Source organism: Triturus cristatus, chromosome 4_1 (assembly GCF_964204655.1).
Source record: "Triturus cristatus chromosome 4_1, aTriCri1.1, whole genome shotgun sequence".
NCBI classification, from domain to species: Eukaryota; Metazoa; Chordata; class Amphibia; order Caudata; family Salamandridae; genus Triturus; species Triturus cristatus.
The window spans coordinates 13,467,600-13,492,883 of NC_140585.1; the positions used below are offsets into that span (position 1 = coordinate 13,467,600).

General features: G+C 47.3%; 1 protein-coding gene and 1 pseudogene across 2 annotated transcripts in view; one reads left to right on the plus strand and one right to left on the minus strand.

The window, feature by feature from the left end:
• Positions 1–728: 728 nt before the first annotated feature.
• Positions 729–15,405, minus strand: LOC146839306 (uncharacterized). Its single transcript, XM_085651331.1, has 4 exons — positions 15,205–15,405; positions 4,441–4,609; positions 2,277–3,057; positions 729–2,228 (listed from the first exon to the last, which is right to left on the minus strand). Exons 2-4 carry the CDS (start codon positions 4,576–4,578, stop codon positions 820–822), a joined length of 2,328 nt encoding a protein of 775 aa, XP_085507457.1. The 5' UTR covers positions 4,579–4,609; positions 15,205–15,405; the 3' UTR covers positions 729–819.
• Positions 15,406–15,520: 115 nt separating this feature from the next.
• LOC146839307 (uncharacterized) overlaps positions 15,521–25,284 on the plus strand; it is a 50,746-nt pseudogene continuing 40,982 nt past the window's right edge. The window contains exon 1 of the transcript XR_014981057.1: positions 15,521–15,710. The product of XR_014981057.1 is annotated as an uncharacterized LOC146839307 (transcript). The remainder of the gene's footprint in view (positions 15,711–25,284) is intronic.

A 25,284-nucleotide genomic window follows, 5' to 3' on the forward strand; every position in this document is an offset into this window, starting at 1 on the left:
CTCACCTGATCTTCCGTGTTGTCGCTATTAACTTGTATCTTGTATTAACACCACAAGATACTATGGACCTTTCTTGCCATAGGTCCGTATATTTTCAATGTGCTGGTGAAATAGATTATTTAGGACTAGAAAACTAATGAAATCCATAGACATATCTTATCCATAGAAATATGGTAACACTGTTGCTTATAAATCTGTTCGGATGTACTATTCAAATAATTTTGTTTTGTCATTTATGTTTTATTTGCCCATTGTCTCAGATTGTATATATATATATGTTTATTATCTTTTATGATTGGTTTTTATGTCTTTGTTTGATCCCTGTGTTTGTGAAAGTTTTTAAAAAAACATTGGTAAAATTGTTTGTATTATGACAGTGTTGTCTTAAGTTATATATGTTTGTTGTTCGTAGATTATAAATGTCTTTCTATGTTGTTATGTTAATTAATTGCAGCCTTGAAGAAGTTCCAGTGTGGAACGAAACGCGTTGGCTGAGTATCCGTATGAAAAATAAAGGAGATAACTAAAGATACCGATTTGTTTTGGACTTCTACTGACTGGTGCACCTTCCATTTTTTGTTTAACTTTGTGTATCTGTCTATCATGAGGCCATGTGCACTCTTAGAGAAGCCTGCAGTGGCAAGAACATCCCTAGTGGGCCCGGCTGTTGAGGCAGAATACACACTAGGATTTTTACATCAGGAACTGGAGAGGAGACGACTGCGTCTTACCCAATGTAACTCTGCAACAGGAAACAGTTCCCTCTCTAGACTGCGCATGTCTGCGATTCTCAATGAACACCACCTCACCTGCATCCAACTAGTACGTGTAATTCCGGCCAGTAATTCCTCGCATGAATAGCGCTATTTCCAGTTCCTCAGCCTGGAATGGGGACAAACAAGCAAGGACGAGAGCTACTGGCCTTCTTGTTTCATGCAGAGTCCCATAACCAGGCCTGTTTCTGCACAGGAAGGATGCAGTCCTGTGTGGAACCAGAAAAGAGAGCAGGGACACATCTGCACCAAGCGTACTCCGGGGGTCAGTATCGCTCAGGGGGTTCCACCCAAACCATATTAATCCCCGCGAAGGCTTACTAAAATCTACACATATGCATTTTGGAGAGGTTACATGTGTTAGTACGCACTCTGAGTGTCCATGTATAGTGAAACACATACCTGGGGTGGCTTTGGATGGCAATAAATGTGACTGTGTTGGTCCTGTCTCCATTGAGTCTGAGGGGGCATCTTCATCTGCAGTAATTGTGTCCAGTTCTACGCATGATGGGGGCACAGGCTGACCCCTCTCTTCAGGACAGTGCAGTTCTGCCTTGCAGTTCTGATGTTGATGCTGTGATTCAGGGTGCAGTAGTTGGAGTATGCAGCTCTGATCTGAACCATGTGCATCAGTACAAGCTGGTTCTAGCTTGTAGTTCTGATTTGAGTCCTGCTCCTCTGGGTGTAGTGGTTCCACCGTGTTGTTCTGATCTGGTTCCTGTGCTTCAGGGCACACAGATTCTCTCTCTCGATCCTGTGCCGCAGTGTGCAGTGGTTCCACCGTGTTGTTCTGCTCTGAACCCGGTGCATCAGCACAGGTCCGTTCTAACTTGTCTTTCTGATCCGGTTCCTGTGCTTCAGGGCACATTGATTCTAGCTCGTAGTTCACATTTGGATCCTGTGCATAAGGAAGTTCCTGCTTCAAGCATAGGTGTTGCTGTAGGCACTGGGTTTGTTGTGACCCCAAGCCACCAAAAGACAACAGCCCAGACTCTAAGTGTTCGTCTGATGACATCTCATCAGGTGACACTGGTTGGAAGCACTGGTTCTCCTGGGGATCTTGGCAATCAAAACACATCAATTCTTCCTCCAAGGGATCATCAGGTCCCTTCCCATATGGTAGCAAGTGTTCTACATAGTGGTTTTGCTGTGGTTCGCGTCCATCAGGAAATAGTAGGCGTGGGCAGAGGTTCTGTTGTTGGTCACGGCTGTAAGTAGACAATGGGGATGGTTCTTGCTTCAGGGGCTCATCTGGTTCCCTCTTTTCTGGGAACGCGGACCGTACGCTCTGGTCTTGCTCTGGTGCCTGCCCATCAACAAATTCCAGGTTTGCCTCCAGTGATCTGCCTGGAGGATCTGTCTGAGGGCATCTGGATAGAGTACAATCCTGCTGTAGTACATTTCCATCTGGAAACCCAGGCTGCATGCACTGGTCCTGCTGCGACTCGTGTACATCTGGAAACCCTGGTTGCATGCGCTGGTCCTGCTGCGACTCATGTACACCTGGAAACCCAGGCTGCATGCACTGGTCCTGCTGCGACTCGTGTACATCTGGAAACCCTGGTTGCATGCGCTGGTCCTGCTGCGACTCGTGTACACCTGGAAACCCAGGCTGCATGCGCTGGTCTCGCTTCGACTCGTGTACATCTGGAAACCCAGGCTGCATGCGCTGGTCTCGCTTTGACTCGTGTACATCTGGAAACCCAGGCTGAATGCGCTTGTCTCGCCTCGACTCATGTACATCTGGAAACCCAGGTTGCATGCACTGGTCTTGCTGTGACTCGTGTACATCTGGAAAACCTGGTTGCAAACACTGGTCTCGCTTCGACTCGTGTACATATGGAAACCCAGGTTGCAAGCACTGGTCCACCCGTGATTCACATCGATCTGGAAACACTGGCTGTAGACAAAGGTTTGGCTCCTCTGGACGCACTTGAATATTGGTCGGAGAAGAGAGCACAGAGTCCTGCTTTGGTGCATGCCCATCAGAAAAAACCGGCTGAAGACACAAGCTCGGATCCCCTGGTCTGTCCAATTGAGGTGTCACAGGACACCGGCTAACAGCACAATCTCTAATGCTCGCCAGACAGACCACCTCCAAAGACACACCACCATTATCTAGGTAACCTTGATCCTTTTCTATCCAGATATTCTTAATCAGCCCAGCGACTCTGGAAGGGACGTCCTCCACAGTATTCAGCAAGTTATCCAGTTTGGCTTCCACCTCCTCCAGCATGGATAGAAGGATAATGTGCGGTAGTTTCTCCGATAGAAGTTCCAGGTCCTGTGTCACCGAACACACCCACCTCGATAGGATGTGAACGTCTGATCCACAGGAGCGACGAGAATGTCTCCACACTTCCCCAATCTCTGCACAGAAGAGTGAAGTATTAACACCCTTACTGCAGAAAGACAAAGGAAGATGTGGGGACCCAAAGCGGAGGAGGATAAGCTTCAAGTCCCCCAGCTGGTTTCCCTCATGGGCGGGAGTAAGGAAGAACCTAGGGGAGACAAAAAGGATATTATTAAGACCCCCTACCATCTGCCTCCGGCAACTTCTCTCTCACTGGTATATGTGTATGTTGCTGTCCTTCTCTTATGTCTTACCAGCTGGACATCTTATGGGGCTTTCACATGAATGCCTTGAATACAAGAGGGTAGGATTTTCTATACAAGAGGGGGCTTATGCTTGGCATAACATAATGGACTTCTTCGATGAATAACAAGGCGATATAAATCCTAAATGAGGGAAAGCAAGTCTACATAGGAAGAGGAAAGAAAGAGGAGAACTCTTCCATGAAGAGGACCAACCACAATGAATCTTGTAGCTTCAATGCTTATTGCATAGATAATATTCGTGGCCCAAGGTCTCAAGGAGTGCCGCTTGCAATATAGGCCCCGGGGTAGGAGGGGGGAGAATCCGTACTCCAGCTTACACCACGTGTAAAAACACAAGAAGCCAACACATCGACTATACAGGAATTGTCGTTATCCCCCACGCGCAACGCGCGTGTCAAAAGCAATCTACAAAGTAAAAGGACGCTACTCGAAGGAAACCTACGCGCACTGCGCGTCACCGAGCAGTTCTCGGTCCACAAAATACACACACGTACTCGTGTCAATATCTGTACTGCAACCAAAACGCTGGGGAATAAACTATGATGAAGGGGAGGGAGTCTCAAGCCTGCCACCTACGCTACGAATTCCCCAGGGCAGACACAGGAAGGAGAGGGAGAGGAAACCCGGGAACGGTAGCGAGCACAGGGGAGAAGCTATCTGTTACCACAACGATTACAGACACAGCAATAATACTTGCCGCACAAATGCGAGAGGAAACAGTCGTGAGTTCGAAAAGCGGAGCAATCCTCTCGCTAGACAACTCGAACTACCACTAACCGAGACCTTCTTCACAGGGAAACACCAATAAGGAAACTTCAAGGATAATCAGGAGCAAGGAGGGAGTCAACCGACCAGGCAACAGGACCCAAGGAACGGAAAGCCAAGCACTGGCTTCTTGGCAACGCCCCGTATTTAAGGAAGGGAGTATGTATAAAGTCCGCCTCCCTACACCTCGAGCAGGGAGCGTATGCAAAGTGCAGATCAGCGTGTATTCAACTTTATTGTTCTCAAATAGCCAAGGGGCCAGACAAGAAGCCCGATGTGTAACATCCTGGTCCCTCTGAGCATCATTTCGGGATCCTGAAGCTGAGACGTCAAGGAGAGGTAAAGATGGGACTGTGGCTCTTACGGATTCACGTGAACACTGCGCTGTCACTTTCTCTCCTGGAGTCCGTCTTCTGCCCATTCTGGTACTCTGAATTTCAAGTCTCAAGTGTCTGCAGAGGGGAGGAAAAGAGAAAAGACAACACGTTATCACAGGACAGCTGGGTCAAAATACTCCTGATCGATTGCGAATTTCTAAAACCTGAAAAAAATTAAATCATTAAAATTTAACAATATCCATAACATAGTTCATCTATTATGAAAGGCACTGATTTGAAATTTGTTTCCAACGCTATGTCTCTTCCTTGGTCTGCTCAAATTGCACACGGTTATGAAAAAAATAGAATATTGTAACTGCCCTGCAGCAATGAAGGGTTTATCATACCCTAGCAGACAAGACTGCGCTATCATTCTCACTTTAACTGTACAGCTCTCTTTTGCAATATTCAGTTAAGTGTCTGAAGCACGCGCCAACATACCAAACCTCTACAAAATGCTTGTTATGTCATTGCATATGTAGAGCGTATGTTCAATCTGAGGTTTCTTGGATCTGAAACCGAAATACATAAAAGTGGAGACAACGACTCAGACCAGGTAAGAATGTAGGATGAGTAGACTTGAGGGATTTGAGATTTCTGGAAAAACACTTGAAGTTAGATTCAAAATGGATTTAGCCGGGAGAGAGCTCCGTATGGAAGGAGATTGTACCCCAAAGCTGAGTCCACCTGATCTGATATTCTGTACTTTCAGAATAGACAGTAAATTCAAGTGAGGAGATTTCTGGTTTGGTACGGGTGTATGCATTTCCAACTGGTCTGCAATAAAATGAGGGGCTAGACCTCTCAACCCTTTAGAGCTGAGGCAGAGCGTCTTAGAGGGGGTTTGTTATTTTAATATAGGTGTGGCGTGTGTCCACCTCGGTAGATAATGTAGTAAACAAGCTGCGTCGCTGTGAATCACTTGTAGTCTATGAATGGTGATACTGGGTATTCTTACATATACTCGGTTGGCATAATGCGATCTAGATAGGACTGCGGCCGCCGCTATCGCTTTTCTTGCCTAAAGTGGGAGGAGGGGGGTTATTCTCTTAAGTAGTTGAGACATAAATCTGCATTTAGATCCTACGGCTCCAGCAGCCGGTTCTTGCTAAGATTGCTATCGATGATCACGCCCCGGCTCTTAACTGCGGGTTTAGGCTTCAGTAATAATCTCATTTTTGTTGGTGAGTAAAGTTGGTTCCAAAGATTCGTCTTATTCTTTAGAATTACAACCTCAGTTTTGTCAATAGTCAGTTTTAGCTGATTCAACCTCATCAAGAAATCATCAAATTGCATCATATTTTGAACCTGGAGTGGTGAGGCTGACATTCCATCGATAAAAATTAACAACTGAGAGCTGGTGTGGTTATAAAGCCTGGAACCTCTTGAAGATAGTTCTCTGACCAATAGGTGTTGCAGGTTAAGGGAGCAGAGGTATTGGCCTATAATTCTTGGTTATATCCGGGACTTCTCACTGGTTTTTCAGTAACGTGAGCTCTACAGCACTTTGAAACGCGCTTGGAGCGACAGCTTGAGCTACTGATTTGATGAAAACGCTCTGCAGGGGATCGCTCAAGACCTGGCTTTTCGACGCAGACACAGCACCCCCTGCGCCCAGATATCCTTCGGGTACGCTTTATAAATGCTGATCGATTGATTGATGAGGTCAGAGATTCTATGACTGCTGGAGGGCTTGTTTGTTCAAACTAGGATAGGGTGGTAGAGATTTTCATACTTACCTTCAGAACTACTGCTGCTGTATTTGTTTATACTATCTTTAAAGAACTTTTTTGTTAAGTATTTAAATTGTCACAGAATGCCTCGATAGGAGTCAGGGAAGTTCTCATTTCATCTGGGGGCGACAAATCATTCAGGATATCAAAAAACTATTTTTATTATTTGCCTATTAAAAGGACTTTGCATGGAACGGGTTTCCCTTTGTAGTCTATAAGCTAAATTTTAAATTTGATTTTGCTCTCTTCATCATCACTTTCCCGCCAGTGTCGACGCAATGCAGGTTTCACCCTCCTTAACTCTGGCTTGTACCAGGGCACTGGTCTGGTGCGGTTTATAACACGCTGTTGGATTTGAGGGGTGTGGGTCACTAGCGTCTGAGCCACAGAGTAGATTACTTTTCTTTGGAGCGAATGTCTTCAATTGATGGTAAGTGGGGGGAGGGTTTGAAAGTGTTGATAACACTGGCTCTGTATTAATCTATCGCCATGTGTGTATGGTTTCATTTCCTGCTTGGGGATCACGTTAGAAAAATCTACTGGAATACAAATGCTGATCAAATGCTGATTGGACCATGTGCAAGGAAGGACGATTATATTGGATCGATTCAAATTATACGCCCAGATCAGATCTAAGGGATTTCGTTTTATGTGATCTGAGCGTGTAATGTGTTAGTATAAATTCAACAAAACCATTAACTCAGCAAATCCATTATCTTTAGAGTCCGAGTTCAGGTCATCAATTCGAAAACTGAAAAGGGAAGTAGATCGACACCTTCAGTTTGAGTAATTTGTAAAAGAGATGTGTGGATCCACTGGTGAATAATTGCGGATATCTCACCTCCTCTCTCTGAGCTCGTCCTCTTTTGGTTATCTTAGGGTATTGCTTCTGGAGATCTGGAGTAGATTCCTCTGACAACCAGGATTCAGTTAAGAACAGGATATCCAGCTTAGAAGACTAATAATTTGAGTATTTCTACCTTATCTTTGCCTAGGGAGGGTGGGTTTAGTAAAGCCGCTTTTAACGACTCCTCCATCTGAGGATGCAGAAGAGTCTTATTGTTTGTTGGTCCGCAGTGAGGGCTGTTGAGTACCAGATTAATCTATATGTGTGGCTGCCATACATGCCATTTGCCTCTAAAGATGAGGTAAGCATGGGGGAGATACTAAAATATGTGTACATGAAAGACAGCAGATCTTATGCTGAATATGAGAAATATTGAGGATACTACCGGACTCCTGGTCCCAGCGGTTGCGGCTGGGCGTGCCTGGGAGCAGACAGGCTTGTCTTTGGCAAAATGCTTGCAACACACACACACACACACACACAAACTTTTTGCAACACACACACAAAAAAATTGCTCTTTAAAAACTCAATTCAACTGTATACTCACAGATGTGACACAAACCCCAACTCTCACTTGCACAGCCTCACACCTCATTTGTAAATGGATTAATGTAACAGACCATATATCTCTTAACCACATCTTGAATGCTGCACAACGAACACACAGTTTACACAGGCATTGTGCTCTGCAGTGCACACACACATGTGAAACACTATTCATCCTCAGGCACAAAGACCTACACACTGGAAATAAGTATTCAGACGGCTCAGTCGCTTACACACCAGTGCTCGACAAATCCACTCGACCGCTCGCATTTGCGAGGTAAATTTAATGAGGTCGAGCTATTTTTAGGTCCTACTCGCCCTTTCTGGCGAGTAGGAAAACATACTAACTTTTGTCCTCTGTCTTTGAAAACGGAGAAAATGTGACAAGATAACAAGATTTAAAGGCCTTTTTATTGCTCACAAAGCAAATGAGCAATAAAGATGCCTTTAAATCTTGTTATCTTGTCACATTTGCTCCGCTTTCAGAGACGGAGGTCAAGTAGGTTATTGTTAGGTCGAGGAGATTTTTCAAGGTACTAGACCTGCAGGACTAATACAATTTTTCAGATTTTTCGAGCCCTGCACACTCCGAGATTTTTTCCACCTGAGAGGCCCAATCACAAACAAGCACACACACTGTCTCGCACAAACAAATCACTTCCATACATTTTGTAGTGAAAGGTTAGGCTTCATCCAGGCCATTCACAAGCATCACCTACTCCAAGAGACCTACACACAGGGTGGGCACAAGGTGGGCACAGATCTGCACAATCACATGTAAAACCCCAAATAATCACGGGTCACTCTTTACACAAAGATCTTGCAGTCTCTTCAACAGAGATGTGACATCCCAGATTCTCTGAGGCAACACCGAATGTGAAATGCTGTTGAGGGAGTTGGTAGGTATCAGTATCTGAGGCGGAAGCAGATCTAACTGTGGGTGGAGCATTCTGTAAGGAAATAAATTAGTCATTTCTATCACCACCATGGACACGCGATACTTCATATATTAGCGACGTGCGGAAATAGGGAAAAATGTACAGCGCTTCAATATCGCATTGTGAAAGTACTGAGGATCTGTTAATTTTATGTTAAAAAAGCCACTGAAGCGGGTTATACCACAGAGAAATGTTGTCACTTCTTCAAACACTCAACACATTGCACACTGCACTTTACAGCACAAACACAACTTGTGGAGTGTTTAAGAATTAGTCTATGTATAGGATTTTATACTGGAATGGTGTGTTCCCAGTATGAATCTAATGCTAGACAGCACACACTCCTCTGCCCTATGGTGTAAAGGTTTTGCGTGGCACTAGGTAGACTGTGCACTTGTGCCGCGGTAGTGAGAAGCAGCGGGCTATATTTAATAAATCTGGCACAGCGCTCCTTTCTCCCCCTTGCACATCACAGCGCTTTACCTAACTGCTGAACTGCGTTGCACAGTTAGGAGCAGATTTATTATTTTTTAGTGCATGTGTGGTCTGCCCATCCTCAACCCTCATTCTCTTGTGCATGCATGGTCTGCCCATCCTTAACCCTCATTCTCTTGTGCATGCGTGGTCTGCCCATCCTTAACCCTCACATTATCTTGCGCATGCGTGGTCTTCCCAGCCTCAACCCTCACAGTCTCTTGTGCATGGCGGCAGGTGGCAATTAAACTGAAAATAATCTCTTAAATGAACCGGAGGAGGGGGGGGGGGTTGAGCTGTATATTGGCTCTCCCTGATAACGTCTGTGTGATAAGTAGGCACCCCATTCACTTTGTATGTGTTGCATGGCTGAGAGTGCTTAGGAAAATGTAAGGTGGGCACCAAATTTGGGTTTCCACCCCCTTTTCTATGACTATAAGCTGATCCTTGCAGCATATCAAGGGTCCCCTTTTAATATGAGTGTGCTCTGGGGACCACTGCAGAGAAAGGCATGGAAGAGAGACTGGAAGTCTGACAGTCTCCACTTAGGTCCTTTCATGCCAGCACTCAAGGAGAAACTCCTGCTGATGGAGGACCCAGGAGGAAGACCAGCCTGTGAGTACATGTCCTGCCTTGCTCAGCCAGAGTCCGAGTTTCACATTAAGCAACTTTGAGGCATCAGAGATTGGGGCAGGTTATTGCCGCCTGATCGGTGTTTGTCTCCCATCGTTTCCTAAAGGTAACATGTTTGTGTCATCGATGCTGAGAAAGAACATCTCCTGTGTCTGAAGCTGGTGTGAGCCCAGAGGGCTGCACCCTGCAGTCCTTACATTCGCCCTATGATGGTAAGAGGTCAGCACACCTGCCCCCTGTGTCCCCCCGATGATGGTGTGAGGTCAGTACACCTGCCCCCTGCACCCCCCGATGATGGTTTGAGGTCAGTACACCTGCCCCCTGCACCTCCTCGATGATGGTGTGAGGCCAGTACACCTGCCCCCTGCATCCCCCCCGATGATGGTGTGAGGCCAGTACATCTGCACCCCCCGATGATGGTGTGAGGTCAGCACACCTGCACCCCTCGATGATGGTGTAAGCCCAGAGGGCTGCCCCCTGCATTCCTTACATTCGCCCCATGATCGTTTGGAGGTCCGCACGCCTACAGGCTACATCCCCCCCCCCGGTGATGGTGTGAGGCCAGTACACCTGCACCCCCGATGATGGTTTGAGGTCAGTACACCTGCCCCCTGCATCCCCCTGATGATGGTGTGAGGCCAGTACATCTGCCCCCTGCATCCCCCCCGATGATGGTGTGAGGTCAGTACACCTGCCCCCTGCACCCCCCCGATGATGGTGTGAGGTCAGTACACCTGCCCCCTGCACCCCCCGATGATGGTGTGAGGCCAGTACATCTGCACCCCCCAATGATGGCGTGAGATCAGTACACCTGCCCCCTGCATCCCCCCCGATGATGGTTTGAGGTCAGCACACCTGCCCCCTGCACCCCCGATGATGGTGTGAGGCCAGTACATCTGCACCCATCAATGATGGTGTGAGATCAGTACACCTGCCCCCTGCATCCCCCCGATGATGGTTTGAGGTCAACACACCTGCCCCCTGCACCCCCGATGATGGTGTGAGGTCTGTACACCTGCAGGCTGCACCCCCGATGATGGTGTGAGGTCAGTTCACCTGCCCACTGAATCCCGCGATGATGGTGTGAGGCCACTACACCTGCCCCCTGCACCCCCTGATGATGGTTTGTGGTCAGCACACCTGCCCCCTGCACCCTCGATGATGGTGTGAGGTCAGCACACCTGCCCCCTGCATCTCCCCAATGATGGTGTGAGGTCAGCACGCCTGCCCCCTGCACCCCCTGATGATGGTGTGAGCCCAGAGGGCTGCACACTGCATTCCTTACATTCGCCCCATGATGGTGTGAGGTCAGTGCACCTGCCCCATGCACCCCCGATGATGGTGTGAGGTCAGCACACCTGCCCCCTGCAATCCCCTGATGACGGTGTGAGGTCAGTACACCTGCCCCCTGCACCCCCCGGTGATGGTGTGAGGCCAGTACACCTGCCCCCGGCATCCCCCCCGGTGATGGTGTGAGGCCGGTACACCTACCCCCTGCACCCCCCCGGTGATGGTGTGAGGCCGGTACACCTACCCCCTGCACCCCCCCGGTGACGGTGTGAGGCTTGTACACCCGCAGACTGCATCCCCTGATGATGGTGTGAGCCCAAAGGGCTGCACCCTGCAGTCCTTGCATTCGCCCCATGATGGTAAGAGGTCAGCACACCTGCCCCCTGCACCCCCCCGGTGATGGTGTGTGGCCAGTACACCTGTCCCCTGCACCCTCCCCGGTGATGGTGTGAGGCTTGTACACCCGCAGACTGCATCCCCTGATGGTGTGAGCCCAGAGGGCTGCACCCTGCAGTCCTTGCATTCGCCCCATGATGGTAAGAGGTCAGCACACCTGCCCCCTGCATCCCCCCCCCCGGTGATGGTGTGAGGTCAGTACACCTGCAGGATGCATTCACACTTCAAAGGTTACACGATGAGTCTGACAGGCTCAGGGCATGCACACTACATCCAACGTCTAACTTACCCCTGCTGTGTGTCCTACGACTGGGACGGGGGCAGAGGCGGGGCCGCTGCTGCTGCTGACGCTGCCCGCTCTGACCCGGACACGATTCGACGCACAGGCCTGAGGAGAGCGCTCCAGCTTCCGGTACTGACCCGGAAGCAGATATTTGGGCGGATATCATCTGGCGAGGAAGCTTCATTCAGCCTCTGCTGCTTGTGCCGACTCTGCCGCGATTGACCCAGAAGCAGACATTTGTCGGGTTAACCTTACTCTCAGAAAACAACAAACAGAGAAGCACCCAGGGGGAACCGAAAGGGAAGCACCCCGGGGGAACCGAAAGGGAAGCACCCCGGGGGAACCGAAAGGGAAGCACCCCGGGGGAACCGAAAGGGAAGCACCCCGGGGGAACCGAAAGGGAAGCACCCCGGGGGAACCGAAAGGAAAGCACCCCGGGGGAACCGAAAGGGAAGCACCCAGGGGCAACCGTAAGAGAAGCACCTGGGGCAACCGAAAGAGAAGCACCTGGGGCAACCGAAAGAGAAGCACCTGGGGCAACCGAAAGAGAAGCACCTGGGGCAACCGAAAGAGAGGTGCTGGAGCGGGTTATGCAAAAATCTGTATACCCACCCCATTTTGAAAGTTGTTTTATTAATTAGATTAATTAATTGTAATTGAACTAATAGATTGGAGTGATGTGGAAAATATTTACCAACCTTACTAATACACGAATTACACGGGGATTTGCATGGCCCAATTAATTACGTAAACTAAACTTTGTACGCATATTAATGATAGACAATTAGAATATTGCATGATGTATGTCGCTTTTGTGATGTAATTGTGATTCGTGCTTTATTTAGTAAGTATAAACCGCATTGAGTGTTGCTTTGGCTAGATAAATACATACACATATGGGTATTAGCGAGGGAATAACATTTAATTACTCATTTCTATGTATTAATTATGTTTTTGTGTTTCTTTGCTTAAGTTGGCCACTTTGGCCTATCGAAAGATGGCTGCCTTTAGTGCCTAGCCCGACTGCCAAGGCTGAACAAGGCTTGGGTGAAGTGCGCTTGCGCTGACAACAGCTACACAGTGGCCTCGTCATGACCCCAGATGAACATGTACCCTTCAAGGACAGCCTGGGATATCGGCCAAATATTACAAACAAAGACTGTTGTGTGAGCCGGAACTGACAAGGGTCATAACCCAAAAGACACTTTCGTGAGAACTTAAAAAGGATGATCCCTGATTGACCAATCAGCGAACTTGGATGCCCAAGCTTTGATACATTTGATAATGATTTTTACTATAAATTATGGTAGAATAGAGAGGTGGGTGCGGGTTCGTTTCTGGCCTCTCTCGATTTCCTGACGTTATGCTGACGGAGAGGACGGTGACACTGCAGGACAGCTGATTGCCTGAATCTTTGATGAACTGAATTAATGCCCAAAATCCTGATGTACTGAATTTACTAAATTTGATGGGCATAGATTTGCGAGACTGCCAGATTTGACATAGAGGACGACAATTAGCCAGAATAGGTCAATATGAATGGCAACTTAATCAAATGAATGATTTAATTTGCAATATTAATATGAAGTTTGAATTGAATTTCAGCCGAAATGAGTTGGATTGTTTATTCATTGAAATGTATTAATGAGAAGGTTAATTAGAGAATCAGAAAGTCACTTAAACCTGCAACTAACTGATCTGTCCCTATTTAAGAGAGGAATACTAAAGGTGAAGTTCGGGCCTAATGAGTATCAGAAGGTTGTGTAGATTTGTCGCTCATTAGGATAGAAATGGTATATTTCCCTCTCATTTCCGGCGCTTGGAAGGATGATCGCCTCCCACACGGACTGAAGGAGAGTGAATGTTGGTGTTATGGGCCCCACCAGCGAATGTATGGATAGTGTGTGTATGTGAGATCTTTGGTCCGTGACGGTAGGGAGGGATTTTGCATTCCGCGCTGGAGCAGAGGCACCTGGAGCAACCGAAAGAGACGCACCTGGGGCAACCGAAAGAGAAGCAGCCAGGGGAACCGAAAGAGAAGCAGCATGGGGAACCGAAAGAGAAGCACCCGGGGGAACCGAAAGAGAAGCACCCGGGGGAACCGAAAGAGAAGCACCCGGGGGAACCGAAAGAGAAGCACCCGGGGGACCCGAAAGAGAAGCACCCGGGGGAACCGAAAGAGAAGCACCCGGGGGACCCGAAAGAGAAGCACCCGGGGGAACCGAAAGAGAAGCACCCGGGGGACCCGAAAGAGAAGCACCCGGGGGACCCGAAAGAGAAGCACCCGGGGGACCCGAGAGAGAAGCACCCGGGGGACCCGAGAGAGAAGCACCCGGGGGACCCGAGAGAGAAGCACCCGGGGGACCCGAGAGAGAAGCACCCGGGGGACCCGAGAGAGAAGCACCCGGGGGACCCGAGAGAGAAGCACCCGGGGGACCCGAAAGAGAAGCACCCGGGGGACCCGAGAGAGAAGCACCCGGGGGACCCGAGAGAGAAGCACCCGGGGGACCCGAGAGAGAAGCACCCGGGGGAACCGAGAGAGAAGCACCCGGGGGAACCGAAAGAGAAGCACCCGGGGGAACCGAAAGAGAAGCACCCGGGGGAACCGAAAGAGAAGCACCCGGGGGAACCGAAAGAGAAGCACCCGGGGGAACCGAAAGAGAAGCACACCGGAGAACAGAGAGAGAAGCACACCGGAGAACCGAAAGAGAAGCACCCGGGGGAACCGAAAGAGAAGCATTCCAGCTCCCAACCTTATAATGGTAGCGCAGGCCTTCTGCTGACAGAGGTGGGGGAACCTCCTGGGACCATGATGGATTCTCCAAGCCACATCCTGGAGCAGCGGAGATAGACGCGGATGGAGCTGATGAGCTATGTCCGGAGCAGGCAAGAGTGAGAAGGCGGAAGGGAAGTGCCTGGAGTAATGAGGATGTGGTCCGTCGGCTTAAACTGCCGACTTTGGTGCAGGAAACCAGGGTTCGAGCCTCGAGGTCGCGTCCACATCCTGTGATTCTGGGCAAATCGCTTAATCTCCCCGTGCCTGAATGTGTAATGTAAATACGGTGCTATGTAAAGCGCTCCAATACCTTCGGGTCGAGTTCGCGCTATATAAATATGCACAAAAAAAAATGAGCTAGCTAGCCCTCGCCTGGTGTGGTAAAACTGTACAGTGCTGGTCGACCAGACGGTTCACAGGGCTGGTCTGCATAAGACCTGTGGCCCCCCTGATGCATGTTCTGCCTCTGCCAGTGAGCCTTGGGTGAGACACCCCTAAATGAACGGAGGGGGGGGGGGCAGAGAGCCTTTGACCCCCAAGATACTCCAAGGGCCGATAACCCCTCAGTAAATACCCCTTCAGAGAGGGATACTATGAGAGCTGGCACTACATGAACTCTAACCTCTCAGTAAATACCCCTTCAGAGAGGGATACTATGAGAGCTGGCACTACATGAACTGCATTCACACTTCATAGATTGCACGGTGAGTGGGAAAGGCTCAGGGCATCACACTACATCTAACGCCTAACTTACCCCGACTGAAATGGAAGGTAACTGCAGACAGGGCTCCTCCTTCCACTGGACAGACAGACCCTTGGGGGTCCTCCTGCCACTAGACAGATATACAGACCCTTGGGGGCTCCTCCTGCCACTAGACAGACAGGCAAACGCTCAGGGGCTCTTCTCTCCCCTGCTGCAGGAGGCGGAACCGCTGCTGGTGCTGACGCTGCCCCCGGTGACCCGGACACTATTCTACCTTTAGGCACAGAGGAGCTCATCAGCATCCGGGACTACTGGAGACTCTGCCCCGGAAGCAGACCTTTGTTATCCTAAGGGGATGCCACCTTCAGCCTACGCTGCTGCTGACTCTGCCACGATTGACCCGGAAGCTGAAATGTGTGGGGGTTGTCGTGTTGTCCTTAGAAAACAAGGATGCTTTAAATAACCTCGCATGGAGCTGCCGCTGCCTCCGGTCACCCGGAAGTGAATCTGCGCGGGCGTGAACTACATGAGGGAAGTAGTGGTAGTTTCGAGAGGAGGTGAGTCCAGGGGGGAAGAGGGGAGGTGATGGGGGAGGAGAGTCCGGAGGGGAGGGCAGTCCAGGGGGGAGAGGAGAGTCTAGGGAGGGGGAGGGAAGATGAGTCCATGGAGGAGATGGGGTGAGTCCATGGGGAGGGGGGCAAACGAGGCTGAGTCCAGGGGGAAGAGGAGAGGTGAGTCCAGGGGGAGAGGGGAAGTGAGTCCATGGAGGAGAGGGGGAAGGGGACAAAATGGGGTGAGTCCAGGGGGGAGAAGGGGGAGAGTGGGTTGATGGGGGGGGGGGGGGTCCAGTGGTGTAGCGGGGGGAGGGTCCAGTGGGAGAGGGGAGGTGAGTCCGAAGGGGAAGAAAGCCCATAGGACAGTGGGGAGGTGAGTCCAGGGGGAGGAGGGGCCAGGGGAGAGAAGGGAGGTAAGTCCAAGAGGGGGAGGGGAGGTGAGTCCAAGGGGAAGAGAGGCCAGGGGTGAAAGGGGGGGTGAGTCCAGGGGGAGGAGGAGAGGTGAGTCTAAGGAGAAGAGAGGTGGGGGAGAGGGGAGGTGAGGCCAGGGGGGAGCAGGGAGGTGAGTTGGGGGAGAGGTAGGTCAGTCTATGGGGGAGAGGGGAGGTCAGTCCATCGGGGAGGGGTAAACTGAGTCCAGGGAGAGGGAAGGTGAGTCCAGGAGGGGGAAGAGGGGAGGGAAACTGAGTCCAGGGAGAGGGAAGGTGAGTCTAGGGGGGAGAGGGGGAAGGTGAGTCTAGGGGGGAGAGGGGGAAGGTGAGTCCAGGGGGGAGAGGGGAGGTGAGTCTAGAGAGGGGAGGTGAGAGGGGAGGGGAGGTGAGTCTAGAGAGGGGAGGGGAGGTGAGTCTAGAGAGGGGGAGGGGAGGTGAGTCTAGAGAGGGGGAGGGGAGGTGAGTCTAGAGAGGGGGAGGGGAGGTGAGTCCAGGCAGAGGTGGGAGGAGGAAAGGTGAGTCCAGGCGGGGGGGAGGTGAGTCCAGGCAGGGGTGAGGTGAGTCCAGGCAGGGGTGGGAGGAGGAAAGGTGAGTCCAGGCAGGGGGGAGGGGAGGAGAGTCCAGGCAGGGTGGGACGAGGGAGGCGAGTCCAGGCAGAGGGGGTGGGGGAGGGGATGTGAATCCAGGGCGGAGGAGGGGAGGTGAGACCAGGGGAGGAGATGTGATTCAAGGGGTGTAGAGAGGAAGTGAGTCCAGGGGTGTAGAGAGGAAGTGAGTCCAAGGGGGGAGAAGGGAGGTGAGTCCAAGGGGGGAGCTCTATTGACTTCATGAACTAAAAGGCAGACGGGCCGATAAAAGCCATTTCTCCTGATTGTGAAACAACTGTTGGTCAGATGTTGGTCAGATTGACAATGCTTTTATGCTGGATATCATGTAGCAGATCTTTGATTATAAGAGCATTCGATTTAAGAAGTATTTTCGCCTGAAGGGATGTCTTTCCACATTTCTAGACAGAATATCACCTCTTTAAATGAGTCATATTTAGGTTTTCCTAATGACCCTAAACTTTGTGTTGTACAATGTTTGAAAGCGTATCAGTTTTGCTCAATGGGATTCAAGCAAGATGCTGAAGGCCATTTTTTGATTGCAAAAGCCATTTGGTCCTGTCAGATCAGCTGATCTGGTCAGATGGGTTGGGCGTTTTATGGCAGAAGACGGGGTTGACATGAGTACATTTGGGCAGACTCAGTCAGGGGCTCAGTGGTGCCCAAAACATTTTTATTATGCACCAGGTTGGATGATCTAATGATTGTATAGATTGGTCATCTGATTTTACTTTCAAGACATTTTTATTACAAACCAATATCCAATCTGTGCTCGTTGACAAGCTTCAAACAGGCAAAATCTCAGCCTCCGTTCCTGACGTAGAATAAAAAATGATCTAGCTCCTGCATCAAGAATTTTAAATTCTATTAAGGGCACAGGGTGAGGATTATCCCAGCGTTAGTCAACATGTGCATTAGATGTGAATTAGGCCCTGAATATTATGTTGGCGTTGGGTGTACTCCATCACAACAGTGACAGAATATACATACCGCCAACATTGGGGTCCATCTGCTTGATTTAAATGCAAGTGGGCCTTCAGTGTGTCCATAATGAGACTACTCTGTCTCCGACGTGGCAAAACTTCTCCAACAGCCCTCAGGAGTAAGAGCTATTGGAGAAATGGCTACATGCCCGTCCAGTTTAGATCCTGGACATGTAGTCATTTTATGCTGTTTCTTACTGCCAGAAGGAACAATAAAAGCATTATAATGCTCCATTCGCCGTGGGAGAAGAGTCCCATGGCGAAAGGAGCATTATATTTTTTGTTTACAGAACTAGTTTCAGGATTTTCTTTTTGCAAACAAAAGACAATTACTCCATGCTGCAGGGCTGCGTCCTGCTGGCACTGCCCCATTGAAGAGAGTAATACACATTGCCAGGAACCGCTGTCATGTTTTGATAAATGACTGCCTGCTTGGCGGTCATTTATAAATTAGGTGGACGGCTCTCCACCATGGGTATGTAGTAATATATTCCGTTCCCTTGGCAAAACTGCAGGCCATCCTCCCAGTAATAAATCAAGCCCATAAAATGATACACCCTAATTGTGTCTCGTTTGAATATGTTCATTTGAAGTCCCTCTCTATTATTTGAATGTTCTGTTTTGGGTTGGACGTTACCTTGTTTGATGTACTGAGCAGAAGCGCAGGAAAGGCCTCTTTAGAAAGTGGCCAGTTCTTATGGGCATTGCGCCATTAACAGGTTGGATCTGTGATTCATCTGGAGTTGCTGTCTTTAGTGACACAAGTTTCTCTTCCATGACCTCCTGGGGGGTTCTACTCTATAGTGGAATTCCGGATCGTTGCAATGCTGTTTGATTACAGTGACTTTTCGTTCTTCTGGAAGGGAAGTCCCAAGTTGTTGATCTTTTGGTCGATTGAGCAAAGAGAGAGGAATAGTTTTGGTGCCTCTGATTGATAAAGGGACATGTATGCGCGGATCAGTCACTGAATTGATGGTAAATGTAGTTTTTTGTGTTTGACTGTTCTTAATGGCTGCTGCGAATATTGCAGCAAAGATTGAGAAGCATAATCGCCACCTTCGTATAGTTAATAGAATTGATGGTTCTGTAAAGAGGTATAACCACCGTAGAAGATGCAGGGACAGTGTTGTCACTCGTAGTAGCAGTGCTGGTGTCACTGGTATATTTATTCGTTCTACATCAACTTAACATACCCCGCCTTCCTATAACTTACAGCATAAACCTTCCCACCCCCTCCCTTCCCTAGACTCCCCCCTGTCCTCCCTTGAGCCGATCAATAATTGGTTTAGTGACAGTCCCTGTTTGTATTGTATATTTCCAATTAATTGGTTTACAGCTGTGCGTGTATCTGGTTTGTTAATGTCTGGGGGGATCAGCTTTTGGTTTTCTACATTTTGTATTGTGAGTGAGTATCTAAACTACAGCGTCTTAATGTAATGAAGCTTCAGAGGATGTAAAGAATTCAAGCATCACGTCCCATTCTAGTGAAATGGGGGTCTTTCTTAATCCCCTGGTTTCCTCCCTCCTTATTGCCATGCTTTCGGCCCTTCCCCATCTGACGACTTCTCCATGCCAGGTGAGCATTGCAGGGGGCATTGCGGATTTCCACCTCATAGTAATTGAGCTTTTTTCCAATATTCGGGCTAAGTAGGCAAATCAGGGTTGCACTGTTTGTTTCTTGCGTTTACGGCACGGTCCTAGTATACAGTTCTCTGCCGTGTCTCCCCTATTATGTTCGTAACAGTTCCTTAGACCTTCATCACGTTTGCCCCGAAGGGGACCAATCGAGGACAAGCTCATAACATGTGTAGCAGATCAGCAGTCTGTGCAAAGCATTGGGGACAGTGATCTCCCACCTCCGGGCACATCTTTTTTTAATCGGTGCGGTGTAAGGTAGGCCCTATGTAACACCATCTGTTGAATAAGTTTAAATTTGGCATTGCAGGATACTTTTTTGGGGTATTCTAATATGATGTCCCATTCTTTGTCAATTGTTTCTTTACCTATATCAGTGCTCCACTTTTCTCTGAGCGCCTCCAGTGAAACTGCTGCGTGGGAGTGAATTCCCTTGTACAGCCATAGGGTTAAATGCCTTCCATTGCCCATAAGGTGTAATGTATGCACTCAATTGTGTGTGGGGGGGGGGGCTCTCTGCTATCTGGTGCCCAGTTCCATCTAATGTACCTACTGATGCTTGCATGTAGAATGTAAAGGGAAGTTGGTACCCCTTGCTTTCTAACAAAGTTCTCATGGTCTAATAAAACACTGTCAGCGAACAGCATCCCAACAGTGTTCACACCTTCTCATGTCCATCTGGAGAAGCTTCTAGTTTTTATTACTCTTGTTTGTGTGGGGATCCCTAACAATGGAACATTAGGGGCGTAGGGGATTAACCTCTGAGTGTATTGGATTGGGCTGAGGGCTGGTTTCAGCAAAGGGGGAGCCGCTGTTGGTGTCCTTCCTCCAGGCTATAACAGGGTATGGAGGGTCCTCTGGTCTGGTGTCTGTTGCGTCATCTCTATCTCATGGAGGTTATGACCTGCAGTCCAGTATGATAGCCATGGAAGTTGACTCGCATAGCAGTGTGCCTTAAAGTCCGGGACCCCCTAGCCTCCCTGGTCAGTACTCAGCTGAATTTTCAAGAGCCCCACTCTCCTGCGGCCCCCACCCCATATTAATTCTAAAAGCAGCGTGTTCAAGGTCTTGAAGATGTTTGTTGGTACTACTGTGGGCAGATTTGTGAAATAATATAGCATTCTTGCGCCCATAACCATTTTTGAAATGGCAGCTCTCCCCGCCACCGAAAGTGGTAATGAGGTCCACAATGCGATCTGATTTTTAAGTGCCTTGGTCGCACATGATAGGTTGTCGTCCAGTAGTTCCTGCGTTCCCCTATATATTTGTATGCCGAGGTACTTGAAAGTAGTAGGCTCAACTGGGATTCCCCAGGGGCCAAAGCGGATCGGCTCTACCCGTGCTGTGTCATTGAAATAGTAGGTATATACAATTTGGACTCATTCATGGAAAGGCCTGAAAGACTTTGGAACGGAACAAATACTTGGGATGGGCTCGAGATCACCCTGCAGGTTGTTTAAATAAAGAATAATATCATCTGCGTATGATGAGAGAATATGGTTGGTGTTTCCGATCTTAATACCCTTTTCTGTTGCAACGCAATGTAGTTTGATGGCTAATGGTTTCAGTGCTAATATGAACAAAAGCGGAGACAGCGGGCATCCCTGACGCACGCCACGGGCTACCGCATAGGACTGTGAAATGCGGGCACCCGTGCCGGCCTGTGCAGTAGGTGCCGTATATAATAAGTGAACCCATCTCACAAACTCCCGCGGGCTAACAAATTTTGAAAGGGCAGTTAGCATGTATTTCCAGCTCAGTGAGTCAAAAGCTGGCCTCAGGTCTAGGGCGATGCAACCAACTCCAGTGTTATCCGCAGTTGTAGAAGTCCATACGCGGTAGAGTCGCCTAATATTGAGGGAGGTGTTATGGGCGGGCATGAAACAGCATTGATCTATGTTTATTAGTTTTGGCAAATATTGAAGTAGTCTACGGGATAATATTTTGCTTAATAATTTATATTCGTGTAGTATGCGTCTTCCAGCAGTAAAGATAATAAAGAACTCCAGGAACACAGGAAGACGTTAAAATGTTAGGAGGTTTAATCCAAGTACAGCAGACCCACGACGTGCTCTATACGCAACCAAGTCTTCATCTGGATGTCACACACCGACATTCCAGAATCATACTAAGTCACACAGAACACTCACATGAATTCCACATCTTAAAGCAACAACAACCATAATAAATGAATTACATTAAATACACACTTACTACACATCCTCCCCTTTAACAAAATAGAAACAGATATCAACTAAAAGAACATAACCATAAAAGATAATCCATACAGAGAACAAAAATAACAAAATAGATAAACTAAGTCATAACATAATCACGAAAACGAAGAGGAGCTGACCTAACCCTTGAACTAACAGAAAAGCCAGGAACTGACCTTACACCACTACCATCACCTTCTCCTTTTTGAGGTGAAGAAGAAGGAGAGATTTGATGAGATAAATTGAAATTAGAATCACCTCTATCCGATGGACCTGAATCTCCAGGAGATGAAAGAGCCCGTGAACGAGTACCAATATCGTCACAAACACCAAACCAATCAGAATTCAAATTCTCAGTCACCTGAGTGTTAAGCTTACTACTACGAATAATGTCAGCTTGTTTACAGGTTATTTTAATCAGAGCATTTCTATTCCACCAGCCCCGATCTTGCAAAAGAACACACATACGAGAAACTTTTAGAACCTGCACAGGAGACGAAAATTTAGAATTGCCTTTAGAAACTCTAATTGGTTTCCGAATCAAGACCCAATCACCAGGATATAAAGGTTGATCAGTAACATGCATACGTTTATCATAATCATGCTTATAGTTCTCTTGTTTCTTAATTACATTCTCTCTGATTTTGTTAACATCAAGTGGAACATTAGAAGTTTTCTCCAATAACCATGACGGATTAAGTTTAGAGGTAGGTATGCGACCTCTCAACAACATGAATGGTGAAACACCAGTGGTAGTGTGTGGAGTGGTATTATAGTTCCATACTCTCTGAAACAAGAAAGAAGGAATGTTTAAACCATTACTAGCAGCTGTTTGTACAGCATCTTTCAAGACCCTGTTAGCACGCTCAACAAGACCATTAGTAGCTGGGCTGTACAAAGGAGCTAATGTATGCTTAACATCAAAGTTTTTTAAGAACAAGTTAAAATCATTAGCAGTAAAATGCGAACCATTATCCGTAACCACATCATCAGGTGTTCCTTCAGTGTAAAACAATCGTTGCAAAAATAAAATGGCCGTACCAGAATCCGCATTTTTAACAAAAGAAAAATAAATCCACTTCGAAAAATAATCAACAGCGACAATAAGATACTTTTTATCTGAATTGAAAATAGAAAATGGACCAGAATAATCTAACCCAATTTTCTTCCACGCTGCAGAAGGCCATTGAACAGGACACAGGGGCGAATTTGCAGACTTCCAATGTTTGTCAGAACAAAGACATTGAGGACATTGATTAATATGAGTTTTTACCTGATTGTCAATACCAGGCCACCAGTACATTTGCTTAATTTTGTTAACCGTAGCAGTGATACCAGGATGTCCCTCATGTGCAAGCAGAATAATCTTGTCCCGAATACCCCTAGGAGGAACAAATTTATCCTGTCGTAACAAAATATCACTAGAAAAGGACAATTCAGAAGCAATTTGTGAAAAATGTCTTTCCTCCACAGAAAGACTCCTGTCCGAAGGCCAACCCTTAACTAAAAACTTTTTCACATTCTGCAAGCAATCATCACACTCAAAACTTTTTATCCAATCCTCCTGTGTGATTTTGTAACTTTGAATAACATCCTCAACTAAAAAGACACATTCAAACTCATCCTCAGAATCAATGTTCGTTTGACAGTGAGGAAGAGGAATGCGTGAGAGACAATCGGCCCTAACATTTTTTCCCCCAGGAATATATTTGATCTCAAAGTTAAACTCCTGAAGTTTAGCTAACAACCTCACCAACCGTGAAGATGCTTTGTTGGAAGAACTGTCACCAAGCATGTACATTAACGGTTTATGATCCGTAAAAAGCTGAAACCTAGTTCCCCAAATGTACATGCGAAACTTTTCCACTGACCAAGTACAAGCCAATGCCTCCCGCTCAATGGTGCTATAGTTGAGTTCAGCAGAGGTCAACGTACGCGAGGCAAAAGCTATCGTGGACTCTTGACCATTCACAATCTGGCTCAAAACAGCTCCAAGACCTTTTGCACTAGCATCAACAGTTATGATACTTTGAACTCCATATGTGAATGGTTTGATAGCAGGTGCATTGAGAATTAATTTTTTAACTGATGTAAAGGCTTCATCAACATCAGAAGACCAGTCAAACTTTGCATGTTTTTTTAACAAACTCCTAAGGGGTTGCACAACGAGAGCATACCCTTGTACAAAACGAGCATAATACTCACTTAACCCAAGAAATGCTCGTAAGGAATCCTTATCAGCAGGAGCTGGTGCATTTTTTATAGCATCTAATAATGAATTTTTAGGCTTGATACCCTCACAAGATAGATTGTGACCCAAGTAATCTACATTTTGAGCAAGAAAATTACACTTCTTCATGTTGACAGTCATGCCATGTGTTTGTAACCCCTTAAACACCTTTTCAATTAAAATGTAATGTTGCTCTAAAGACTCAGAATGCACTAATATATCATCCTGGAACGCCTGAATACCAGGACAGTTACCAAAAATTGTATCCATCAACCTCTGGAATATACTAGCAGCTGAAGCTAACCCAAATGGAAGTCTCTTATACATATAAACCCCAAAAGGAGTAACAAAAGTAGTCAAAGGCTGAGATTTAACTGACAACGGAATCTGGTGATACGCAGAGCGCAAATCAATAGTAGAAAAAAATTTACTGCGACCCAACTTTGCAAGCATGTCATGAATTTTAGGTAGAGGGTGCGCATCAACCACAATGTTGCGATTGAGAACCCTCAAATCCGCACACAGACGAATATCGCCAGAGGGCTTACGTGCCACAACCGCAGCCGAAACCCACTCAGACGACTCCACAGGACAAATAATATCTTGGGAACACAGCTCATCAAGATGTTTCTTGAGATCATCTCTAACCGAGAGTGGGACAGGACGTACCTTTTGAATGACGGGACAGACCTGCTCCTTCAATTTTATGGTGTGTTCAAAGTTTTTAACTAAGCCAATTTCTGAACTAAACACAGACCTGTATTTTTCAATCAATCCAGCCAGAATAGAATCTTGTGTTGTATTATCATCAACAAATAGAACAGGAAAATCACCCAGAACAACAGGTTCAGGATGACCAGGTTTCAAAAATATACCTAACCCTGCTTGGTCACGCCAACCCAAGATATCCCTTCCATCCAAAGCTACATAAATTTTTGTGTCAATAACCCGTCCTTTAAAATTAATGGTGTCATTAAAGTACCCGCGCATGATGATATCGTATTCACCAAACGCTTTGGGATTCACATCAGTAAAAATTAACTCAGTATTTGGCCACAACCTGTAAAATGTCTTCTCATCTAGAATGGTGATTGGCGAACCCGAATCAGCCATTACATCAATATCAATTTGACCTATCAAAACCTTGCAATTGGGACCTTTAACTTTTTTATCATCTAGTGAATTAATATGTACCAATAAAGAAGAAACATTTAAGGCTTCGCAAATTTCATCCTCTGTGTACACATAATTCACTGTGTTTTTGTCTTTAGGTGCCCTACACATAGTAAAAAAATGACCAATCTTTTTACAATTGTTGCATCTTTTGCCTTGAGCTGGGCAATTAGGAAAATTTCCCACATGAAATTTTGAACCACACCTGTAACAAAAAATGTTAGGTCTACGCTCATACACTTTTTTATCTTTAAAACTATTTTTTACAGCATTAATCTCAATTTGGTTACTATTATCAGACGAT